Genomic DNA, 21,469 nt, shown 5'->3' with positions numbered 1-21,469 from the left:
ACAGATGCTATCTTTTTCTGGGGCAGGGGTCACACCAGAGTGGTGCTGGTCCCTATAGGGGCTGCTTGCATGCTGCCACACTGTGGCACCTCTTTGGAGTAGGATTCTGGCCAAGGGGACAAGTCTGCAGGACAATGCAGGGCTGGGGTGCCTGGCATTAGCAAGGTTTGCACAGGTTTCCTGTGGGAGGCAAACTGCAGGTGCTTTGGAGAACTGCTGGGGGAAGGTTGGAGGGTGCAGGTCTGAGGGAGAGTGTGGGGGCAGGGTGGGCTGTTAGCAAGCTAGGTGCTGACTGTTCATGCTGTGCTGGCTCTTAAAGATGTCTGAGTGTAGAGGGCAGGGGACTGAAATGATGCCCTCCAGCTTTTGTTCTTGGAGGAGTCCCCCAAAGATCCCTGTCCCTCCAGGACATGCTCTGAGATTAGTAAACAAATCTCCTTCCCATATACCCCATGTACTTTTCAAACTGTTGTTTTTGTGCCATATCTCAGTTGTGCTGTTTGTTGGACTGCCTTTTTAAGGGCAGGGACACAGTTTCCTCTCACCCTCCAATTTCCCCAGGGCTGAGCCCACTGATGTTTAAAGTTCCAGATGTTAACCTGTGCTGGTTGTTAGAATTCATAACGTTAAGCCTCTCTGGTTTTCAAAGCAAAATGTTATGGAGATTTGCCTTCACAGTTAGGGTCCCCCATGTCTGGGGGAATGGGGGTATGGTCCTCTTCCCTCTTCAAACCCAAGGTGTCCCTCACTCCTATGGACAGTCCTGTGGACCCATTTCTGGGTTATTTACTCTGATGTGGGTGTTATCTAGGTGTATCTGTGGGATGAGGTGAGGTTAGGATCCTCCTACTCCACCATTTTCCAGAAGCCCTTCTTTTTGTCTTTGACTTTTGACAATTTAATTACTTTGTGACTCTGTGTAACCCTATTCAGGCCTCATGCTTCTGGATGTCCATTTCTCTCCCCAGGCTCAGGAAGTTTGCAGTCATTATCACTTTGAATATACTCTCTGTCCCTTTGTGTTTCTGTTTTCCTTCTTGAATTCCCATACTGTTTCTTTTCATTGTGTCCTATATGTCCCATAATCTTTCTTTACTCTTCTTCATGTTTTCTTTTCTCTTTTTTCACTCCCCTTACTTGGGAGCATTTTAAATGTCTATTTTTCCAGGTCACTTACTCTTTCTTCTGGATACTTGAGTCTGATTTTGAAAGCCTACTGAATTCTTCAGTTGGGCTATTGTATTTTTCAATGCCAGGATTTCTGTTGGCTTTTTTTTTTTTTTTTTTAAGATTTTCTTTATTTGACAGAGAGAGAGATACAGCCACAGAGAGAGCACGAGCAGGGGGTGCAGCAGAGGGAGACGGAGAAGCAGACTCCCCCTGCTGAGCAGGGAGCCTGACGCAGGACTCAATCCCAGGACCCTGGGATCATGACCTGAGCAGAAGGCAGACGCTCAACGACTGAGCCACCCGGGCGCCCTCTATTGGGTTTTTTGATGGTTACTATTTCCTTTGCAAATTTCTCATTTTGTTCATGCATTGTTTTCCTAATTTCATTTAGCTGTCTGCATGTGTCTCTAACCTTCCTTAAGAGGATTATTCTGAATTCTTTGACTTCACTGATCTCCATTTCTTTCTTTCTTTTTTTTTTTTTTTTAAGATTTTATTTATTTATTGACAGAGATAGAAGAGCACAAGCAGAGGGAATGGCAGAGGGAGAGGGAGAAGCAGGCTCTGCACTGAGCAGGGAGCCTGATGTGGAGCTTGATCCCAGGACCCTGGGATCATGACCTGACCCGAAGGCAGACACTTAGCAACTGAGCCACCCAGGTGCCCTGATCTCCATTTCTTTAAGGTCAGTTATTGGAGCTGTATTATTTTCCTTTGAAACTTTTTTTTTAAAGATTTTATTTATTTGAGAGAGGGAATGAGAGAGAGAGCACATGAGAGGGGGGAGGGTCAGAGGGAGAAGCGGACTGCTTGCTGAGCAGAGAGCCCGATGTGGGACTCGATCCCAGGACTCCAGGATCATGACCTGAGCCGAAGGCAGTCGCTTAACCAACTGAGCCACCCAGGCGCCCCTTTCCTTTGAAACTTATTGATACCATGTTTACCTGATTTCTTGTGATCTCTGATATCTGTACAGTTTAGTAATGTCGTTCCTCTTCCAGACTTTACAGGTTTACTTTGCCAGAGATGGTTCGTCACATCAGCTCAGTTTGGGTTTCTGGACATGTCTGCTCGTAAAGTCTTCGGGCAGGTGGGGCCTACTCTTAAGAGCATATTTTTGGGATAGGCATGGGGACACGAATGTGGGGTGTGTCTCTAATTGACAACAGTTGGGTAGGACTAGTGGCTTGGTTCCCTACACAAATGAGGCTGCGGGCGCCTGGGTGGCTCAGTTGGTTGAGCGACTGCCTTCGGCTCAGGTCATGATCCTGGAGTCCCTGGATCGAGTCCCGCACCGGGCTCCCTGCTCGGCAGGGAGTCCGCTTCTCCCTCTGACCCTCACCCCTCTCATGTGCTCTCTCTCTCTCTCTCATTCTCTCTCAAATAAATAAAATCTTTAAAAAAACAAAACAAAAAACAAGTGAGGCTGTAGGATAGGTTCTGCATTGCCTGCATTCTGTGGCCAGGCTTCTCTGGCCAGGACTGGATATATACTCAGTGGGACTATGAATTAGCTGCCATGACATAGCAGGGCAGCAGGAGGGGACCCATGTCCTGTACAGCTCATTGTTAGAGGGTCCAAATGAGGGCTGGAGTATGCAGTAAATTTCCTGGTCAGGGGAGGCCGCCAGTTTTGCTCTGTATTTGGGTAAGACCACAGGCTGTGCTGTGTTTTTGAGTGCTACTATACATATGACTGTTGAGTGGGCTACAGAGCTTCCCATGTGCTGTCGTTAGGTTTCCTTGTAGGACAGGCTGAATGAAGTCTGTATTCACTGATGAATGGCGCTACAAAATAGCTTCCCCCCACGCACAGTGGGGGAAGCAGTTCTAAAGCCTGTAGATCTCTTACCAACTCAAGCCAACTAGCATCCTAATTCCCCTGGCTGAGGCGAGCCACTGACTTTGTTCTGCAAATTATTGATACTACCTCTCAGCTTCTGAGTTCAAGTGCTACTAGGCCACACAGCTTCCAGGAGATGCCAGCCGCCCTGCATGTCAGATGGGACTGGAAGGCACTCTCCACAACAGGTTGGGGTGGTGATTCGGCACCTTTACTGCATAAGGCCAACCAGGCTTTATGGCTGGCAAAACTCACTTAAGGATCCATGTCACACAGACCTGCCCCTGCCAAGCTCCCTAATTAGAACCCTCCCCCAACCTGGCTCCGCAGATGAGCAAAGCCACCAATTGGGAATATTACTTGGGCACTGCAGGTATGCACAGTCAGCCAAGATCCCTGCGAGCCCCTCTCCCTTCTCCATCACAGTCAGATTCCCATGGCTGGGGCCTGCGGACTCCCCTGCACTCTCCGTGGTATGAGGTCAGGGTAGTGGCTCCCACAAAGTGACCCACGATGAGGGCGGCAGGGAGAGGAATGGGGCTGGTTGTCCACCCTGGGTTCTTTATTTCCACTGGAGGAACCATAGACTCAGGGAGACCTCTCCTTATGGTGCTGCACTGGCCTGGGGGAGGGACAATGAAATCAGCATGTAGCCCTTCCTCTGACCCTTCTAAGGCAGTCTGTCTTGGTCTCTGAGGTGCAGGGGGTTGCCCCAGCCTCACCAGCATATTCTAGGATTCTGTCAGCGATGTCTTGTCCGTGAACAGCTGTTGGTGGTTCTTGTGAGAGGGGGGTGAAACTGAGAATGACTTATGTTGCCATCTTGGGATATCACTCACTTCCCATCTGTTTGAGGAGCAGCAAAACTCTTTTGCACCACATTTGCACCATTTTACATTCCCCTGCTAAGCAATTAACAAGAATTCCAATTTCTCCATTCTCTCATTTTGCCTAGTGTTTACTACTGTTATTTGGCCTAGTAAATAGGAATTGGTGTCTCATGATACTGGTTTGCATGTCACTAAAGATTACTAATGTTGAGCTTCATTTCATATGGTTAACTAATGATTACATAGGGTCTTATATACGGGAAATATCTATACAAGTGCTTCTACCTAGTTTTTAATTGTCTTTTTGTTCTTTGTATCTTCTGAATAGTATACCCTGATCAGATACATGATTTAGATTTTTTTTTCTATTTTACAGATTACCTTTGCACTTACTAGATAACGTTCTTTGACATAAAGTTTTCAAAATTGGTTGTTCCAGTGCAGGGCCAGACTCCTGGCATTTTCTTTGATGTTATTCTTGACTTTTTCTTTTTTAACTTGTACCTGAACAGGTACTCAATTATTACCTTTCTCCCAGGTTATTCAACTAGAAAATACTCACTCAGCTTGCTTATATAGGATTAGATAAACTGCGCCTTTTATTATCAACAACTAATTCAACAAAAAGACAGTCTATATACAAGTGTCTCTTGGTAAGGTCTGCTAGGACCAGAGAAATTCATAGTGATACTACAGACATCATCTACAATCACCTACTTTATGGGGGTGAGGGGGAGTGCTCACAGTGCTCTGGTGGAATAAAATTGTTTTACCAACATCAGAAGGCAATCTCCTCCACCCCTTGTTTATTTAATTGTGCAATAATTAATTAGCTGTGTTTTAAGACCTGAGAAATCAGCTATTTAGAACAATTATCTCTGAGCTTGAATGTTACAAGTGAAGTCACATTCAGTATAAAGAATATACAGACACTGTTAAATTAATCATCACATATTTATTCAACCTTAACAGAGTAGATAAAATAAGATTCACATTAGTGAAAAATCTCTACAAAAAGTCTTTGAAAAGCAAAATATGGCTGCTTCATCAATTTTGTATCTTCATGAAAGATGTGAGCTGTAAAACTAGAGCAGTTTTTACTTAGCACTGCAACCTTTTTTGGGTTATTTTCAGTTGCAGTTTGAAAGAGGTAGATATTTCTGTTAACACCTGAGAGATGAACTGTGATAAGCAGGTGTGATAAGACAGTTAATACATAATTTAAAAATACTGGTCTCATGACCACAAAATGCACTCCCTATACACATGAAGATGAAATGTCCTATTTTTGTAGAGCCATGTTTTTTTCTACACCTTGGAGTCCACTGACACTATTGATTTTACAACTCCAGAGGGTTCCACAAAGTGCTACAACAAACATAATTTAACTGATTGCAACATTTAAACTTTTCCTGGGCCAGCTACAAGGTTTTTAAACAGGGCTGACAAACAAAGGTCAGATAGTAAATATTTAAGACTTGATCAACTCAGTAGTTGCAGTATGAAAGCAGCCCTAGCCAATACAGAGATGGTTTGACAACTCCTGTGTTCCAGAATATAGTATTACTGCACATACTACAAAGCCATTTGGAAGGGAATCCTTGTCATAAGGGCTCCTTTTTTTCTTGCTAACCAGAGAAAAAATTCTGAAAGGAAACCAAATGCTTCCCAAACAGAATCCAGATCTTGTCAATGTCTTATATTATTCCACACAATAATATCTAACATAAACCTACTAAACACAAAACAGTAGAGCACATGTTCTGAACCACATTGCTTTCGGCCCAAGATTTACCTTCCACACAAAACGAGTGCCACAAAGAAGTGTGGGAGCCACATAACTACCTTAGTTAAGATGTTAATGAAGACCTTTACATGCAGCAGGGTTCTGCCGCAATATGATCATTAGTATTACTTTTAAGGTAAATTATATTTGTGACACATAACTTTCATTTCCCCTCAAAGTAGTGGGTCTTTGGAGCCTGACGCAGAGGCTTTTAAAAAGTTGTGGGATGTTTGGTTTTACTCATCCTGGCATACTAACAGTGTCAAATTTCATGTAAATTTCTTTTCTTTCACCCTCTAGCCATTAATTATCCTGGTCAGTGGTGAAAGTTTACAAGTACCTCACACTCCAGACTGTCTTACCTACTAGGTGATTTTCACTTTTCAACCCATTTTAGGTCATAAATGTGACAGGAACACATAAATAAGACTAGCTTTTGAACACTGAAATAACAAAGTAAAGAACAAAATTACAAATTCCAGAAATTTTGCTGTTGTAAATGCAGCGGACTAGATACTCACTTTTTCTTTAAACGTGTGTTCTAAGCTGAAACCAAAGCAGTAGAACTGTTTTTGGTGACTCAAGCATGAAACCTGTTTGTCCGATCACTTGCCTGCATTATGCTACTTTCTTTATAAATGACATCTTCGTATACATGTGGTACCACAATCTTGGAGTCATCTCAATTTGCAAGTGATGAAAAGATTATTAAAAAAACATAATCTATATCAAATTTGCTTTGCGTATTTCATACCCCACACTTGACCTTCATTTTAACATGGCATTTAGATGATCTACCAGATAAAACTAATCATCTTTATATTTTCTTTCTTTCCCTCCCTCCCTTCCTCCCTTCCTTCCATTCTCTCTCTCTCTCTTTCTTTTGTATCAATGGACTATAGAGTTTAAATTAGTATTAGTTTCCACACTGGGAAACCATTTAATTATGATAATTACACAAGGGGCAAATTAAGGCAAAAGAACACGCAAAGTGAAAGGATAAGGCAGTGAACACATGTATTCCAGGGAAGGGGAAGGTAAGGCAGGTGTGCAATACAGCTGTGGAAAGTGTATACATTAAAACAATGCAAGACTGCTTAACAGCCTCCTGTACCACACAGTCCAATAGTTCTTGAAAAATACAGATATAAAGAAAAGGATAAGAACATTCACCACAAAACCAACAGTAACCAACACAGAAAAATTATACACAAAATACCACTCAATACAGTGATCACATTTCATGTTAGTCAACTGAATCAGTGCCTGGAAGAGATCATGTAGAGAGGGTCTTTGGAGCTGCGTTTTGTTTCATTCACTCCGTCAACCTCAGCATCCGGGTAGACTCCTGGAGCTTTACTAGAGGAACTCATCAACTCATTCTGAGAAACAAGAGCAGTGCAGGACCGTATTACAGGTGTAGCTAAATCTACATCCACTGCATTGACAGAGACCTGCTGTTTCAGGACTTTCACCTGCTCACTGAGCTCATTTCTTTCCATTTGGAGAGCTCTACACAGCTTCTCTAACCGTTCCAGTTTTATTTGAAAGGCCCTGTACTCTTTATCGCGGACGGCTTTCTGAGGGGGGAAAAAAAGGGCAGAATTCATGTAACCATCCTACATGTGAATAGAAATATTACTGCATACAAAAAAAAAAAAGGAAATTAAGAAATCTGTGCTATACTGTAAACTACCTTTTGTCATCTGTTGAACCTCCCTCTATACTGATATTTAAAATATTTATAATTATTCTGTAGCAATGCAAAAAGTTAAATACTCTTCTTTCATATCTCTTTAAAGTTACCCAAATCCACTTTTTGACTGCAAGTATCTATGTCAACTTAATGAAGTATTAACAAAATTCAGGATTTTAATTTAAAATGCTTATTTCTTCAATTTTTCTTCCTTTCCACCCTTTTCTAACCCTAATATTTTCTCTCATGAAATGTTATAAGCTACTCCTTAATCCAGTTTATGAAAGTGAGAAATTTAGCAAATGGAATATACTTCAGCTTCCTTTACAGCAAACCTTACAAAAAGTACTTTGCTGCCTTTGGAAGTAAGTCAAGATACAAAATCAACTGGGTTAAAAGTTTGTTCTCTGGGGCGCCTGGGTGGCTCAGTTGGTTAAGCAACTGCCTTCGGCTCAGGTCATGATCCCAGAGTCCCGGGATCGAGTCCCGCATCGGGCTCCCTGCTCGGCAGGGAGTCTGCTTCTCCCTCTGACCCTCCCCCTTCTCATGTACTCGCTCTCTCTCATTCTCTCTCTCTCAAATAAATAAATAAAATCTTTAAAAAAAAAAAAAAAAAAAAAAAAAAAAAGTTTGTTCTCTGTCCATAGGAAATTTGAATAAAGTTGTCTTCCTGGAAAAGCTGGGATTCTCAACTTGTGGACTCCTGAACCAGCAACAGGAACATATGCTGGACACTTGTTAGATATGCAAAATTTTAGGCCACACCTCAGATCTAATGAATCAAAAGCTGTGTGTGTGGAGGGGGGGAGGGGGAGGGATGGGCACAGCATCCTGTTTAACAAACCTTAGTCTATATAAGCTAGGTTTGCTGTAGAGGAAAGCAAAATCTAGTTACTTTGTAGGTGTCTATAACACAACCCTGAGGTAATAAGTTGGGGAAATAATTTTGATCCCTAACCTAAGACAACCTAACTTACTACAGACAAGAGACCACGTAAGGAAACTTCTAGAAGTTTTAGCCTGCCTTAGTACTGAAATAAATGAACAGTTATTCATGTAGAGCCTTCTCACCTCTTCAGCCATTTGCAGAAGTACTTTATTATTAGTTTCCCATTTGGTACGCCATATTATCATCTCTTTTTCCAGTTTTTTAATTTTCTTTGTCATCTGTGAATCAACACAATTGTAAATTTAAATTCTAAGTTGCAGTCCCTGACCCACCACAAAAATATCTTATATTGTTCCTCCCCTCCCTCATTAGTGCACTTGCTTCAACCAGCTGATAGCTGTGTATGTCTTGCTAAAAGTAGCTATGTTTGACTGTTGTTAGCAGAACTAATATAGCAGAAACCTCTACAGTGGCAGCAGCAGGAACCAAAGTAGGTAGGAGTTTCATACTATCAGAAGAACAACAAACTGATCTCCTCAATTTCAGAGGAAGCAGCACATGGAAACTTCAGATACCACCACACTCTGAACTCTTTCAGTTAAGAGTGGAGTGCCATTTATTCCAGCCAGAGGTAGCAAGAAATGGGACCACCTTCTCCCTAAACTGTATCAAAAAGTGTCCATGATCTTAAGTTTTCTGTAGAGACAGTACACTAAACTAATTCATCAGATTTTCAGAAAGAGAGATATTCTCAGTCCACAAAGAGATTAAGAATCTAAAACCCTATCAGTATCAGAAGTAAAGGCCACATAATTCAGGCAAGTGATCAGGAAAATGATACTGGAATTATTAAATCCTTAGCTTTAACCATCCTCACAACTCACAAGACTATTCTATTTCAAGATTGTTATTAAAGATAAAATGGGAGTAAAAATAAGAGTGATCTTAAACTAATGCTACAGGACCCCAATTCTCTGAAATTCAAAATTAGATTCAACTATGCCCATCAATCACCCATCTTTCCAATATTCCTTTAGTGTTGGTCTGCACATTAGCTCTGTTCCAAGTCGGGACGCTGCATCAAGCACTATTAAGGGAAACTAGGATAAGGCAAGAGCCAATGCCCTGTGCCATAGGTAATTGCCCAGAAAAGTCCCACAAGGCAGAGTAGGACAACAGCTGCGGGAGGAGCTCCGGAAAGATCTAAGTTCAGTGTTGCCAACGGGGATCTCTACAGGCACTAGCAACTAGCACAGAGGAATATGTTGCACTCCAGTGAGTTCTCCAAAATGGTAGCAAATTGAGGAGTCCCTGTCCTAAGTTGCTCTGCATCAGTGACTCTCAGGTCCTCGAGAGCAGCTAATATTTTCTGTGTGTGGAGGAGTTTCCCTTCCATTGGAGCACCCACCTGAAAGGACTGGCAGGCACAACCAATCTGCTGCCTGCTGAATTCTACGCACCACTGGGGATTAAAATACCTGAAGGTAGTAACTGGACTACTTAACATGGCTAAGCACCATTTGTTAATTCTTTTGTTATTCCCATTCTTAACAATGAAGGAACAGAAAAGTTAAACAACTTGTCCAAGGTCTACCATAAGTGATGAACAGGATTATTAATCCAAGAAATCTGACTAATGAGCATATGCTCTCAACCATCATGTAAGAGCTAGTAATAGTCATGCCTGATATGTATTGGATGGCTACGAAACATCAGCCTTACTATTACTTATCCTCTACTGACCGCCATTTCTTTTTAAATCCCAATTTTAAAAGGGGAAATGCCAAGCTAAACCGTTTGCCCCATGGAAGTTACACAATGCAAATAACAGAACTCAGTTCCAAAGTCCATGCTCCAAACCAAGGTGGCTGTTTATTTATTTGGGGAAGAGGCAGGTAACTTAGCCCACATTCTGAACTGGAATGACCCCAAACATTTTTCTACACTGAATTTTAACAGTATTTTAAAATTTTGTAAGGACGTCTGTCCCTGTATACTGTATGTATAAAGATCAAATTTAAAAGAGCAAGAATACATTCAGCTTACCTAGATCCTCAGAAATCATCTATTTCAACCAAAATATATCATAGCTTCCCTTGACCTCGATTTAAAAAAAATATAACTTACATAATGCTCTGTGAAAAGAACTGGGTGGGGATCATCTGAAGCATTTTTTTAAAACAAAATCTACTTCTAACAATAAGCTGTCTTTAATAAAAGAATTATTTTTAACGATGATAGAATTTTGAGAGCATCAAGATCATGAGCAACTTGGGGTAATTTCAAGACAAAATGTCTTGAGTATGCCAGGTGAAGATCAGGAAAGACAAAGTTAAAATCATATCAGTTCAATATAAACTCATCCAAATACTAATTACACTTAAAACGACCTCATATAAATTTAGTGGTAATATTCTACTTAAAATCATGTAAATACCTTTTCCATTTCCTGCCTGAAGGTTGTAAAGAGTTCATTGCTTTTTGCCATGGTAGTCTGGAATTCTTCAAACTTATCCATATAAAGAGAAAGCTACAGAAAAAAAGTATCAAATATTCTGAGTTCCAGATAAGCGATTTAGAATCCCAAAGACTTGCAAAAGAATGTACTATGGTGAAACCTTAGTTACTTGTTATAAGTGCTACAAAGAAGAAGAAATGCTCTGAAACTTCTGAAATCTTGTTGATTTAATCTAACTATAAATATCTGAAATGTTCAAACCTTTACTAGCTGTATTATGCCAATAATAAAAACTAAAAATTTCCTGTAACTATAAATTTCCTATAACTATAAATGCTTTATGCAGTACCCCCCGTCCATACATCTGAAGAACTTCTTGGGGGGGGGGGGGGGAGTCTTCCTTTTAGATCAGTAGCCTGCATAGTTCTTAGCTTGATACCAAGGTTAAATCTTTCCTTAATGTAGGCAGGAAAATAAAACAGAAGGTGAAGAATGGCTTGGTTGGAGGACAAAGAATTCAGTGGGACTGTAGTTGAGAAAAAGGAAAGCTAAATTAAGTTAGAGACGCCAATTTTTTCTTTTAATGCTCACCCTCAATACCAATCACCGGTATTAAGGAGGGCACATACTGCATGGAGCACTGGGTGTTATCTGCAAACAATGAATCATGGAACACTACATCAAAAACTAGTGATGTAATGTATGGTGACTAACATAACATAATAAAGTTAAATTAAATTAAATTAAAAAAAAAAGCAAGTTCTGCCGCACATTGGAGGGAGAAATAAACTAAAAGGAGTGTTACCGGTAACAGGGTAGACAAGATGACTATAAGATAACCAACTCACTTCCACAGAAAGGGGAAGGCAAACACCAGGCTGAATCAAAACTCAGGAGCAAAGTGGAAAATACTGTGAGCAGTCTGTAGAGGAACACACACCGACAGGGCTTCCGAGGGTGCTGGCCTGCAGTCAGAGCAATGGTGCCGCTTAGGGAGACTAAGGGAGCAGTTGGGGCACTTGAAGGAGGTAAGAAGTTATGGCAGTCTGCGCATGGTGTGCATATACTGAAGATGGAACAGGTAGACTGTCCCATCCGAGAGCTCAATGGTGGCTCACACTGGGTAGTTAGTGGCAACTACCATCACAACCTGGACTTACACGCCTGCCTTATGGTCAACACACACCAATGTGAGTCTATCCTCAACAAATGCTGGAAACTGACACGTGATATTGAGTCTTGGAAAGGACAGCCACATTTAGGGACTGGGACAGGAAGAGGCGACAGCAAAGGATACAAAGTAATGATCAGATAACACAACCATAGTGACACAGATGTACAGACAACAGAAGTTGCAATAAGAACAGCCCAACAGAATCAGAGCTACCTGGGCGCTTGGTCACAAGCCCTTTGCTGACTGGTACTGGAGAACTCATCAATGATCCCACATTAAAGAACATCTTCCAAAGCTGTATATAGATGTTATACACCTTCTCCACATCAATCCTCTCTCCCTTTTATATGGATTTCTGAGTATACAGGACTAATAAGCAGGGGTTTAAAGTTTCTGGAAGCATGCTAAGCAGAGTCGTAACTTATGCTCCATAAGAAGAAAAGACTTGTCATATCTGATTCCTCTTCAATTTTCACAGTAAGTGGGGCTACTAGCTTTATCACGAATATCACATTAAAAACTGTTCCCAAAGCGATAAAGAGCTGTCACAGAAGGGTTGCTCATGAACATGTGTGCCAGTCTTAATATATGAGTGTATTTTAGAACTAATTAAGAGAGTCCTTATGTTAAACAGCATTTAATAAAGTTTTAAAAAGTACGTGATATTTTTCCAACAACATATAATTTGGTTAAGTAAAAGAATAAATTATATGGATAAATACCTAATTGTTATTGTCTATAAACACTAGGTAGATAATAGTAAACTTTCAGAGATGGAAGCACGATCTCTTTCCTGGATCTTTTCCTGAAGCGACGATGCAGCATCTACTTCCTTTATGCCACACAAAGCAACTACATAAGAAGGTTGAACTCAAAAACAAAGAATCTGAATTCCTCCTTTAAAAATTACACAGACAGACAATACACACACTCACCTGCAAAGTGAATTTGGTGAGCATATACAGGTGTTTAAAACTACACATACAACAAGATATGTATTTTCTGCCTGTTTTATTTTCCTCATAGAACAAAATTCAAAAGGCCCTGGAGAAAATAATCCTAGAAAGAGGACACTGGAAAGAGGCTCAGCAGCCATCCGGACTTGCTTGGGACTAGGGGGTTCTTTGAGACACAGGACTCACACTGCTAGTTTGAGAAAAGTCCTAGTCAACTTACAATGACTTAGTTACCATAAATGAAGAGGAACATTCCAAGAGGTCAAGAGATCTATTTTTCAGTTTTAGCTGTCAATTGGCTGGGAACAACAACTCACAAATTCTACTATCCTCTGTTGTCAAGTTACCTGCTGTTTTAATTGTACTTCTTGCTGTTTCATTTCTTCATATGTGTACCTCGATTCTGTTGCTTCTTTTAATAACTAGAAAACAGAAACATTCTGGCAAAATACTAATAGCAATTACACATGTGGCTAAAACGTCAAATAACCAGATACTTAGGTTTAGTGTTCCCTCTTATTATTTTCACAAGAGTCGCAGGTCAAGCATCCTATTCTATCAGTTGCCAAGTATTTCTTTTTTTTTTTTTTAAAGATTTTATTTATTTATTTGAGAGAGAGAATGAGACAGAGAGAGCATGAGATGGGGGAGGGTCAGAGGGAGAAGGAGGCTCCCCGCCGAGCAGGGAGCCTGATGCGGGACTCGATCCTGGGACTCCAGGATTATGACCTGAGCCGAAGGCAGTTGCTCAACCAACTGAGCCACCCAGGCGCCCCCAAGTATTTCTATCTTTGATAGAACTTGCTAATACTTTGGAATGGGGGAAAAACATCTTTAAACTGATTAAGGAGAAAAAGTACCCTGGAGGCATAATAAGGTTTATAAAACTCAGGGTTAAAATAGTCATGTTTAGGTGAACGAAACCAGGCATCTACACTTAGAAGCAGAAAACAGGGCTGGAAACCTCAGCATTACCTAGGTGGTTTAGAAAGCCCTTCTACTCCAAGAGAGATACAAGATGACGCAGGTAGAAAGGGGATACATAGAGCAAAGCAGTGAAAACAGGTATTAGTTTCTGATTACATTTTTAAAAGTGGGGAAGAGGAGGGTCTAGTTTTGTACCCAGGTTTTTAAGAAAATTATACAGTAAAAAGTTGTAGAGTAAGCAGTTGTGAAATTCAGTCTTTGAATTTCAGAAGTAAAATGTCACATATATTACAAATAAGTCTTAAAGGTTTGTAAACCAACCAGAAAGTATAATACATGTAATGTATGTATGTACATGTTTATGTATACATACGTGTATACACACACACACACACACACACTCTTTATATTCCAGGTTGGAAATGGCAACAGTTCCTTCAGTTGTACACCAGGTATCACTGTTGCACTGCACTACAGGTGTCCATGCTTTGAAAAATCCCATCTTTCTAAACTCAGACTTAGTATGTGTTGTTCACATCCTGAGGAAGATTCAGGAACTAAGCATTCCATATCATGATTACCTCAGCATCTAGGGTACTTGAATGAAATGTGAAATGCTAGATGAAATAGTCCACAATTTATCGAAGCTAATTTAAGCATACAGTTTGATTTGTGTATGTTACATATGAGATTTCACTATGTTCACAATTACTGACACACAAAATAATCTAAGTACATCCTCAGGGGAAAAATGCTGCATGATTAAGGAAATAGAGAATTCTGTTAAATTTTACCAGAAAATTATACCAGAGTTGTCAAACAACCAGCTTGCCTATTTCAAGTTACTCATTTAAGAGAAAATGTAACAGGCTGTAGGAGATAGTAAACTTGCTGTGAAATGTAATTGTCTGTAGCTCTTAAGGCCTAATTTGCCAATACCTGCCACAACTGTTGCACCTGGTGACTGTTACCTAAAAATCAACATAACATTCGACATGTGAACAAAATCACCATCTGTGGGCCTTTCGACTAACTTGGTCTAATATTTCCAAGTCTACTTTTGTAAGAAAATTTCACCAGAAATAAAAAGAGGGATGTATTCCAAAATTTCTCAATCTTGATAGTAAAAAGACAAATTACATGCCCAGGTCTATGTAAAATATTGAATGAATTTAAGAATTTTAAATATCTTGTTTACAATTCTGCAATAATGTTTTTAGGAAACAAAACTTACAAACTCTCTCTCCCTTTGGTGTTTTTCATCTGCTTCCTTTATGAGCTCTGCTGTTTGCTGAAGCCTGGCATCCACAAGCTGTTGCTGCAGTTCCTTATGTTTGAATACTTTATCAACATGCTACAGAAAATATAAAATTTCTTCCGTCACTTAATGAAAAAGGCTAAATATTGGTGAGGAGATACAACACAAGGTAACAATAATTTCCTGCCCTGATCTTTCTGCTCATACCACCATAACTAATAACATTGCGTCTTTCTATCCTTGTGTTTGCAGAAGCATCTATTTATGTCACCTTGCAAACCACTCTTGCAGCTGCAGAAATGATTCCCTCTGACTACTAACCTCAGGCCATTCTTGTTGATGGGGTCTAACCCAATCAATGGCTTTGTAGTTCCTGTTTCTGCTTTACTTGAGAATTAGGCTCAAACTATCAAAACAAACAAACAACCACCACCAAAAAACCCCAGACGGGTAAGGATATCAAACTACGGAACCCATTTATCACACACACAACTCCAGGATACTTTTTCTCCTCATTAAATTTTCCCAAATTTCTTAGAGTAGATACTAGCATGGTACGTGGTAGGAATGGCCTGGGGTTGCATCATGGCTCAGTGTATGGCCTTGGACAAATTCTGCTCCTTGATGAATCTCAGCTCCTGTATCTCTGAAGGACAACCATACATGTACCTTCCCGGAGTTATTGTAAAAATCAATACAATGCTTACACTATTTAATGTGCTTGGTGCCTAACCATATTAGACACTTAGTAAGAGAAGAGGTCATCACTATTTCCAAACTAGGTTGTTAAGTAGTATTTCTGTATAATAAAGTCATCAAAACATCCTTTACAGATGGAGAAACATTAAAACTTTTTGTTCAATATTCCATGTGATAGGAAGAAATGCTAGTTAATAATGAATCATCTAATTAAGTTTTAAAGAGTGCACTAGATTTGTCTAAAAATTTGTAAATTTGTCTAAAAATTTGTAAATTTTATCAGATTTTATTCTGACCCCATTTGCAAAAAAGGGCAGATGAGAGAAAATTCTAAAACAAACAAGACTTACACATAGTATGATTTGAACATACACTGTCAAAATGTGCCACTATAATAACGAAGTAGGCTGTCATTTGTAACAACAGAATGAAAGAAAACTTCAAGAAAATGGGGACTTTATAAATCTAGTGAAAAGACAATCCACTCTGTAGGCCTGAAAAACAGTTTCTTCAATAAATACACTGCACAGTGAAAACACAGAGATAGAAACCTGTATTTGAAAGAAAACTTGAGACACAACAACCAATGAAACGTATAAATCTTGTTTGGATCTGATTCAAACAATCTTAAAAAGGGGGTTGGGGAACAGAGAAATGTGGGTAGTGACAAGGATTAAGTAATTATTATTAAATATTTTGGTGTGAAAATGGTGTTGTGTTTCTGCTTCAAGAGAGTCTTGTCATTTCAAGATATGTTCAAATAGTGCTGAGTAAAGTAATATGACATCTTGGATATGCTTAAACACAGATTTGCTGTTAAAAGATGAATGAATGAGAATGGTTAGGAAAATGCTCAAAATCCTAAATATGTTTTCAAAGGCTGTAAGGGAGTCCGTAAGGTAAAACAATCTAAAATTTGAAGTACAACTGGATAAATGCCATAGAAAATGTTGTTGGAATTGTTTTGGGGCTGTTTTGGGGAGTAAAATACACCATTTTAAAATTTACCATTTTAGCCATTTTTATTGGTCAGAATGTTTTTGAATTAGCAATTTTAATCTGTTTTGTAAGGAGTTCAACACACATAATGCCACATTTTACTACCCTTAAAGCCTAACAACGGCAGAGGAATGTACCCTTTGGAAAACCCAAAGGCTCTTACCCTGTACACTTGAACTTGGAAAGTAACAAAATTTAATGAGCCAATTAGTATCACCAATTTCCTCTTAAGCTAGATACCACAGAACTTCCAGACTAGTTTGTAAAATAACTGCACCTGTGCAGCTATAGATCATTCCTGTAAACTTACTGTGTGTGACAACCAAGAAGACTGGGTGTTCTGTTAAAAGAAGGTTTTTTTTTTTCTCCCCAAAAGTATGGTAGCTAGAATGCAGTGGTACTATACCTTGTGTCATCATAGATATATGATGGATTACCATGGAAGTCTGAGTTATTGGATATTGGGGGCCCAAATATTTATTTACTGGTAGGTTGGATATGAGAAAAACAATCTGTATGCTAAAACCACAATCTTCTACTATCGCATGGAAAACAAGTACCACTCAACATGTCTTGCAGAAAGTACCTATATCCAAATCCAAAGACCCCTGGGTCATCAGTGATGATCCCCAATTAGTCCTTCAGTTCACAGTGTGCCTACCACTTTCCTAATTAATACCTTACTACTACCCTGTGTACACAAGTTTTAAAATATTGTCCTGTGACAGTAGTTTTTAGTAATGAATGGTGAAAAGTTTTTCATAATAACAAGATGCTGTCTAAATAAACAAAACGTCTTTACCTCCTCTCTTAGTGCATACTGTTCAACAAGTTTCTTCAGCTTCTCTCCCAGTTCAGTGTTTTCCTGGCGGAGCTTGGCATTGTCTATGTCATGTTGTTCCAGCTGTGCCTGGATTTCATTTAAAGTAAACTGGAAACGTGCAGTTGCTTCTTTACGATGTTCTTCCTCTTCTTGTGCCTGCTGCATATTTTCTTCCTTATTATCCAAAATAATGTCTGTTACTGGTATAGTATAAAACTCATACATAACCTGCTCATGTTACTGCTATTTCAGTTCATGTAATCCTGCCCCAAGTATTGCTTCTCACCTCCTTCTCCTTATCTATGACCAGAAAACTTTCATTTAAAAGCAAACATATTTCCTAAGTAGATAATCAGAGAGAAACAACTGCCCTGCTTACAAAATAAGTATTTACTGACTATGCAGACCTTACTGCCCAAAGCACAAGTAAGGAGCTTCTCCACACATATTCTTCCTCATTATTTTCCCCAGTATTCTCCTCACTGGTTTGGCAAGGCATCATTCTATATCAGTCTGAAGAGAGATGTCGCATCTAGCCGCCTATTTTCTGAGTCACACTTTCCATTCCCTGAGAGTCAAGGGACAAATGGAATCTTTATTTTAAAAGCTTATTCTCCCAGTACTCATCACAACACGTGCCCTCCTTAATACCCAGCAATGGGTGTTATACACAACTAATGAATCATTGAACACTACATCAAAAACTAATGATGTACTGTATGGTGGCTAACTGAACATAATAGAAAAACAAAAAACAAAACAAAACAAAACTTACTCTCCATCCTTCCTAGGATACAAGCACAAAAGACCTTTACCTCAACAATGATCAGTCTAGTCAAAATGTTAATTTGAAATAAGGAGAAAAAAAACCCACTTTCGTTAAATCCAAATTTAAGGCTTCTAAATGGGGGCAAGCCTCACACTAGATAAGGATTCATTTCATGAGTTGTCCTATATTCCAGGAAGTTTGCTGTGACGGAGGTAATTAGAAATCCTACTTAATCAAAATCCTACTCCATTTGTACCTGCTTAGCTACTGTTAGCTAAAGGCAGACACGTTCCCATTATAGAAGGCAGAGTCCTTCTAGAGTCTCTGTTCTTGTTCCTTCTTCCTTGGTTTACACAAATTTTGATACCTGTTCCCTCTTCCTTTATGTATAAATATACATATACTTTATGTATAAAATCATACGCATGTATAATACACACACATATAACCCTTTTTATATACAAATAATCAAATTCTTTTATATATAATCCTATATATAGGATTATTTATTTATATATAGAACTACATATATTTATATATACTTTTTACATACAGGTACATAAAATCAGCCTAGGTATAAGTGCTATTCTGCAGTATTTAGCAACTGAATAGCTGAAGATTGGCAGAGAATACTCAGGCACCCTTCCAATCAGCATCCATAGTGTGGCTCGGCACTGCAACCTGTTTTTCTTTCTTAAACTCATTTTGATTCAAGTCTATACCTACCAGTCTCTTCATTTCAGCTAAGCATTTCATTTCTTATCTAAGAAGAGTGTGGTAATCAACTATGTTAATGATCAGCAGAATATCTGGCCACCTTGAGCTCTCTAATAAGCAGGAAGGCTATGGACATAAACATCAATACTATCTCGATTCCCTGTGATCAAGTATAAGATATACATACCACAGAGCTCTTCCTTGAAGCTGAAACCACGAGTTGGATAGAGAGAGCGAGTCATAGATTTACAGTGGACTCACATATAGCATTAACCCAGGCAAAAGTGAATAAACAAGTAAGCAAGGTAGTACGTCCTTGAGGACCCCACAAAGTCCTCTGCTCAGGAACCTAACTTACCAGAGCAAGTGTACCTAGGAGTATGAACAGGCAGCCATTATTACAACCAAGTTCCAGTACAGCAAGTGAAGCAAGGATTTACTTCGAACACATACATTGTGATTATAAAATCACCCTAACGATCTCCTGAAAAACAAAAAAGTCAACAAACTAACCTTTAATGTCCTATTATGACGCTGAAGTTCCCTGCAAAGAGACTCTAGTTTGCTCCTTGCCAAGACAGCCTTGCTGTGTTCACTCTGCAAGTGAACTTTCTCTTTCACGATCTGGGCTTGTTTCTTCTGCAGAATCTTCATTTGCTTCTGAACATTCCTGCTCTCCTCCAGCTAAAATTAACAAGCACTCCATACGTTTACAAAGTAAAGTAAGAACCTCTGAGTTACAGTTGGCAGAATTGGGGAAGTACCATCATGGAATCTACTACTCTCTTATTCAGTTGAGACATAAAAAAAAGTATGCAAATAATTTAGTGTATGAAGAAAATCAAACCTCAGTGTCTATTTTTTAAATTAAAAACAAAAAGAGATCTTTTAGGAAAACTTCTTACGAATGCACACCATCTGGTTTTGCTTTAGAACATACAAAAACTACTTCATTGAAAAAATCAGCAGCTCTTTGTGAGTGAGAAGAAGGCAATTGTAGACAGAGCAAATTATATGAGTCTTGCTGACACTTCAATAAAGCTTTCATGAAGAAAAAAAATGTTGACAAATGCTGATTTATCAAACACTCCTAGAGGTGGGGCACCTGGGTGGCTCAGTTAGTTAAGCATCCGACTCGGTTTCAGCTCAGGTCTAATCTCATGGGTCATGGGATCCAGCCGTGTGTTGCTCAGTGCTCAGCAGGGAGTCTGCTTGAGATTCTCTCTCTCTCTCTCCCCCTCTGCCCCTCCGCCCACATGCTCAGGCAACTAGCTCGCACTCTCTCTCAAACAAATAAATTTTAAAAAAACAAACAAAACAATCACTCTTGGAGGCAACATGTTTACAGCTACTAAAAATACTTTCACTGAAATTCCTGCCAGGAAAGAATAATTTTGCTTTTGAATCCTACTATGTCTATGAGTACAGCACATTTACACTGGTAATTCATTAAGAGCCAGAATACAATGAACAAAACAGCAGTAAGTACAGCGGAAACAGTTACTTTAAATGTAAATAGACTAAATTCTCTAATCAAAAGACACAGAGTGCCTGAACGGATTTAAAAAAACAAGACATAACTAGCTATTTGCTGCCTACAAGAGCCTCACTTCAACAATAGGAATGCACAGGACTGAAAATGAGGGGGTGGAAAAAATAGTACATGAAAATGGAAACCAAAAAACCTGGGGTAACTACACTTATTTCAGACAAAACAGATTTCAAAGCAAACTCCACTGAGACAAGAAGATCATCCAAACAGAAAATCAATCTATGGATTCAAAAAGGTTAGACCAAAAGGATATTAACAAACCTGCACCAGAGATCCCACCCAAAAGCAGAATACACATTCTTCTCAAGTGCACATGCAACATTCTCCAGGATAGGTCTTATAATAGGCCCCAAAGCCCACTTTGAGGACACTGAAATCATAACAAGTGTCATTTTCAAACAATATGGTACGAAACAAGAAATCAGTATCAAAGGGAAAAAAGAGGAAAATTCACAAATGTGTGGAGATTAAACATCACATACTGAAAAACCAATGGATCAATAAAGAAATCAAAAGAAATTAAAAAAGATCTTCTGACAAATTAAAGTGGATAAACAACATACCAAAATGTGACACAGCAAAAACACTTCTAACAGCAAAGTTCTTAGTAATAAATACCTACATCAAAACACAGAGCCCAAATGAACCACCTAACTTTATACTTCAAGGAACAGCAAAAAAAAAAAAAAAAAGAATAAACAAAACCCCAAATTAGTAGAAGTAAGGAAATAGCACAGATCATGTGTAATAAAAGCTATAGAGACTAAAAAGGCAACAGAAAACATCAGTGACTAAGCTGATTTAAAAAAATAATAATAATAAAATTGACAAATCTTTAGCCACAGTTACCAAGAAAACAACAGGACTCAAAATGAGAAATGAAGGAGGAGACATAAAAACAAATACCACAGAAATACAAAGGA

At 39.2% G+C, this 21,469-nt stretch overlaps 1 protein-coding gene across 1 annotated transcript in view; it reads right to left on the bottom strand.

The window, feature by feature from the left end:
- Positions 1 to 6,888: 6,888 nt before the first annotated feature.
- Positions 6,889 to 21,469, bottom strand: part of LOC110581036 (gamma-taxilin-like) — a 35,372-nt gene continuing 20,791 nt past the window's right edge. The window contains exons 3-9 of the mRNA XM_021690741.1: positions 19,508 to 19,678; positions 17,488 to 17,682; positions 14,964 to 15,083; positions 13,150 to 13,224; positions 10,652 to 10,744; positions 8,397 to 8,492; positions 6,889 to 7,209 (exon numbers count right to left, since the gene is read on the bottom strand). Of these exons, the coding sequence (XP_021546416.1) occupies positions 6,889 to 7,209; positions 8,397 to 8,492; positions 10,652 to 10,744; positions 13,150 to 13,224; positions 14,964 to 15,083; positions 17,488 to 17,682; positions 19,508 to 19,678 (1,071 nt within the window). The remainder of the gene's footprint in view (positions 7,210 to 8,396; positions 8,493 to 10,651; positions 10,745 to 13,149; positions 13,225 to 14,963; positions 15,084 to 17,487; positions 17,683 to 19,507; positions 19,679 to 21,469) is intronic.

This window comes from Neomonachus schauinslandi, chromosome Y (assembly GCF_002201575.2).
Source record: "Neomonachus schauinslandi chromosome Y, ASM220157v2, whole genome shotgun sequence".
In the NCBI taxonomy this organism is placed as follows: domain Eukaryota; kingdom Metazoa; phylum Chordata; class Mammalia; order Carnivora; family Phocidae; genus Neomonachus; species Neomonachus schauinslandi.
Note: the sequence above shows the minus strand (reverse complement) of the source record. Positions and strands in the feature narration are given on the sequence as shown.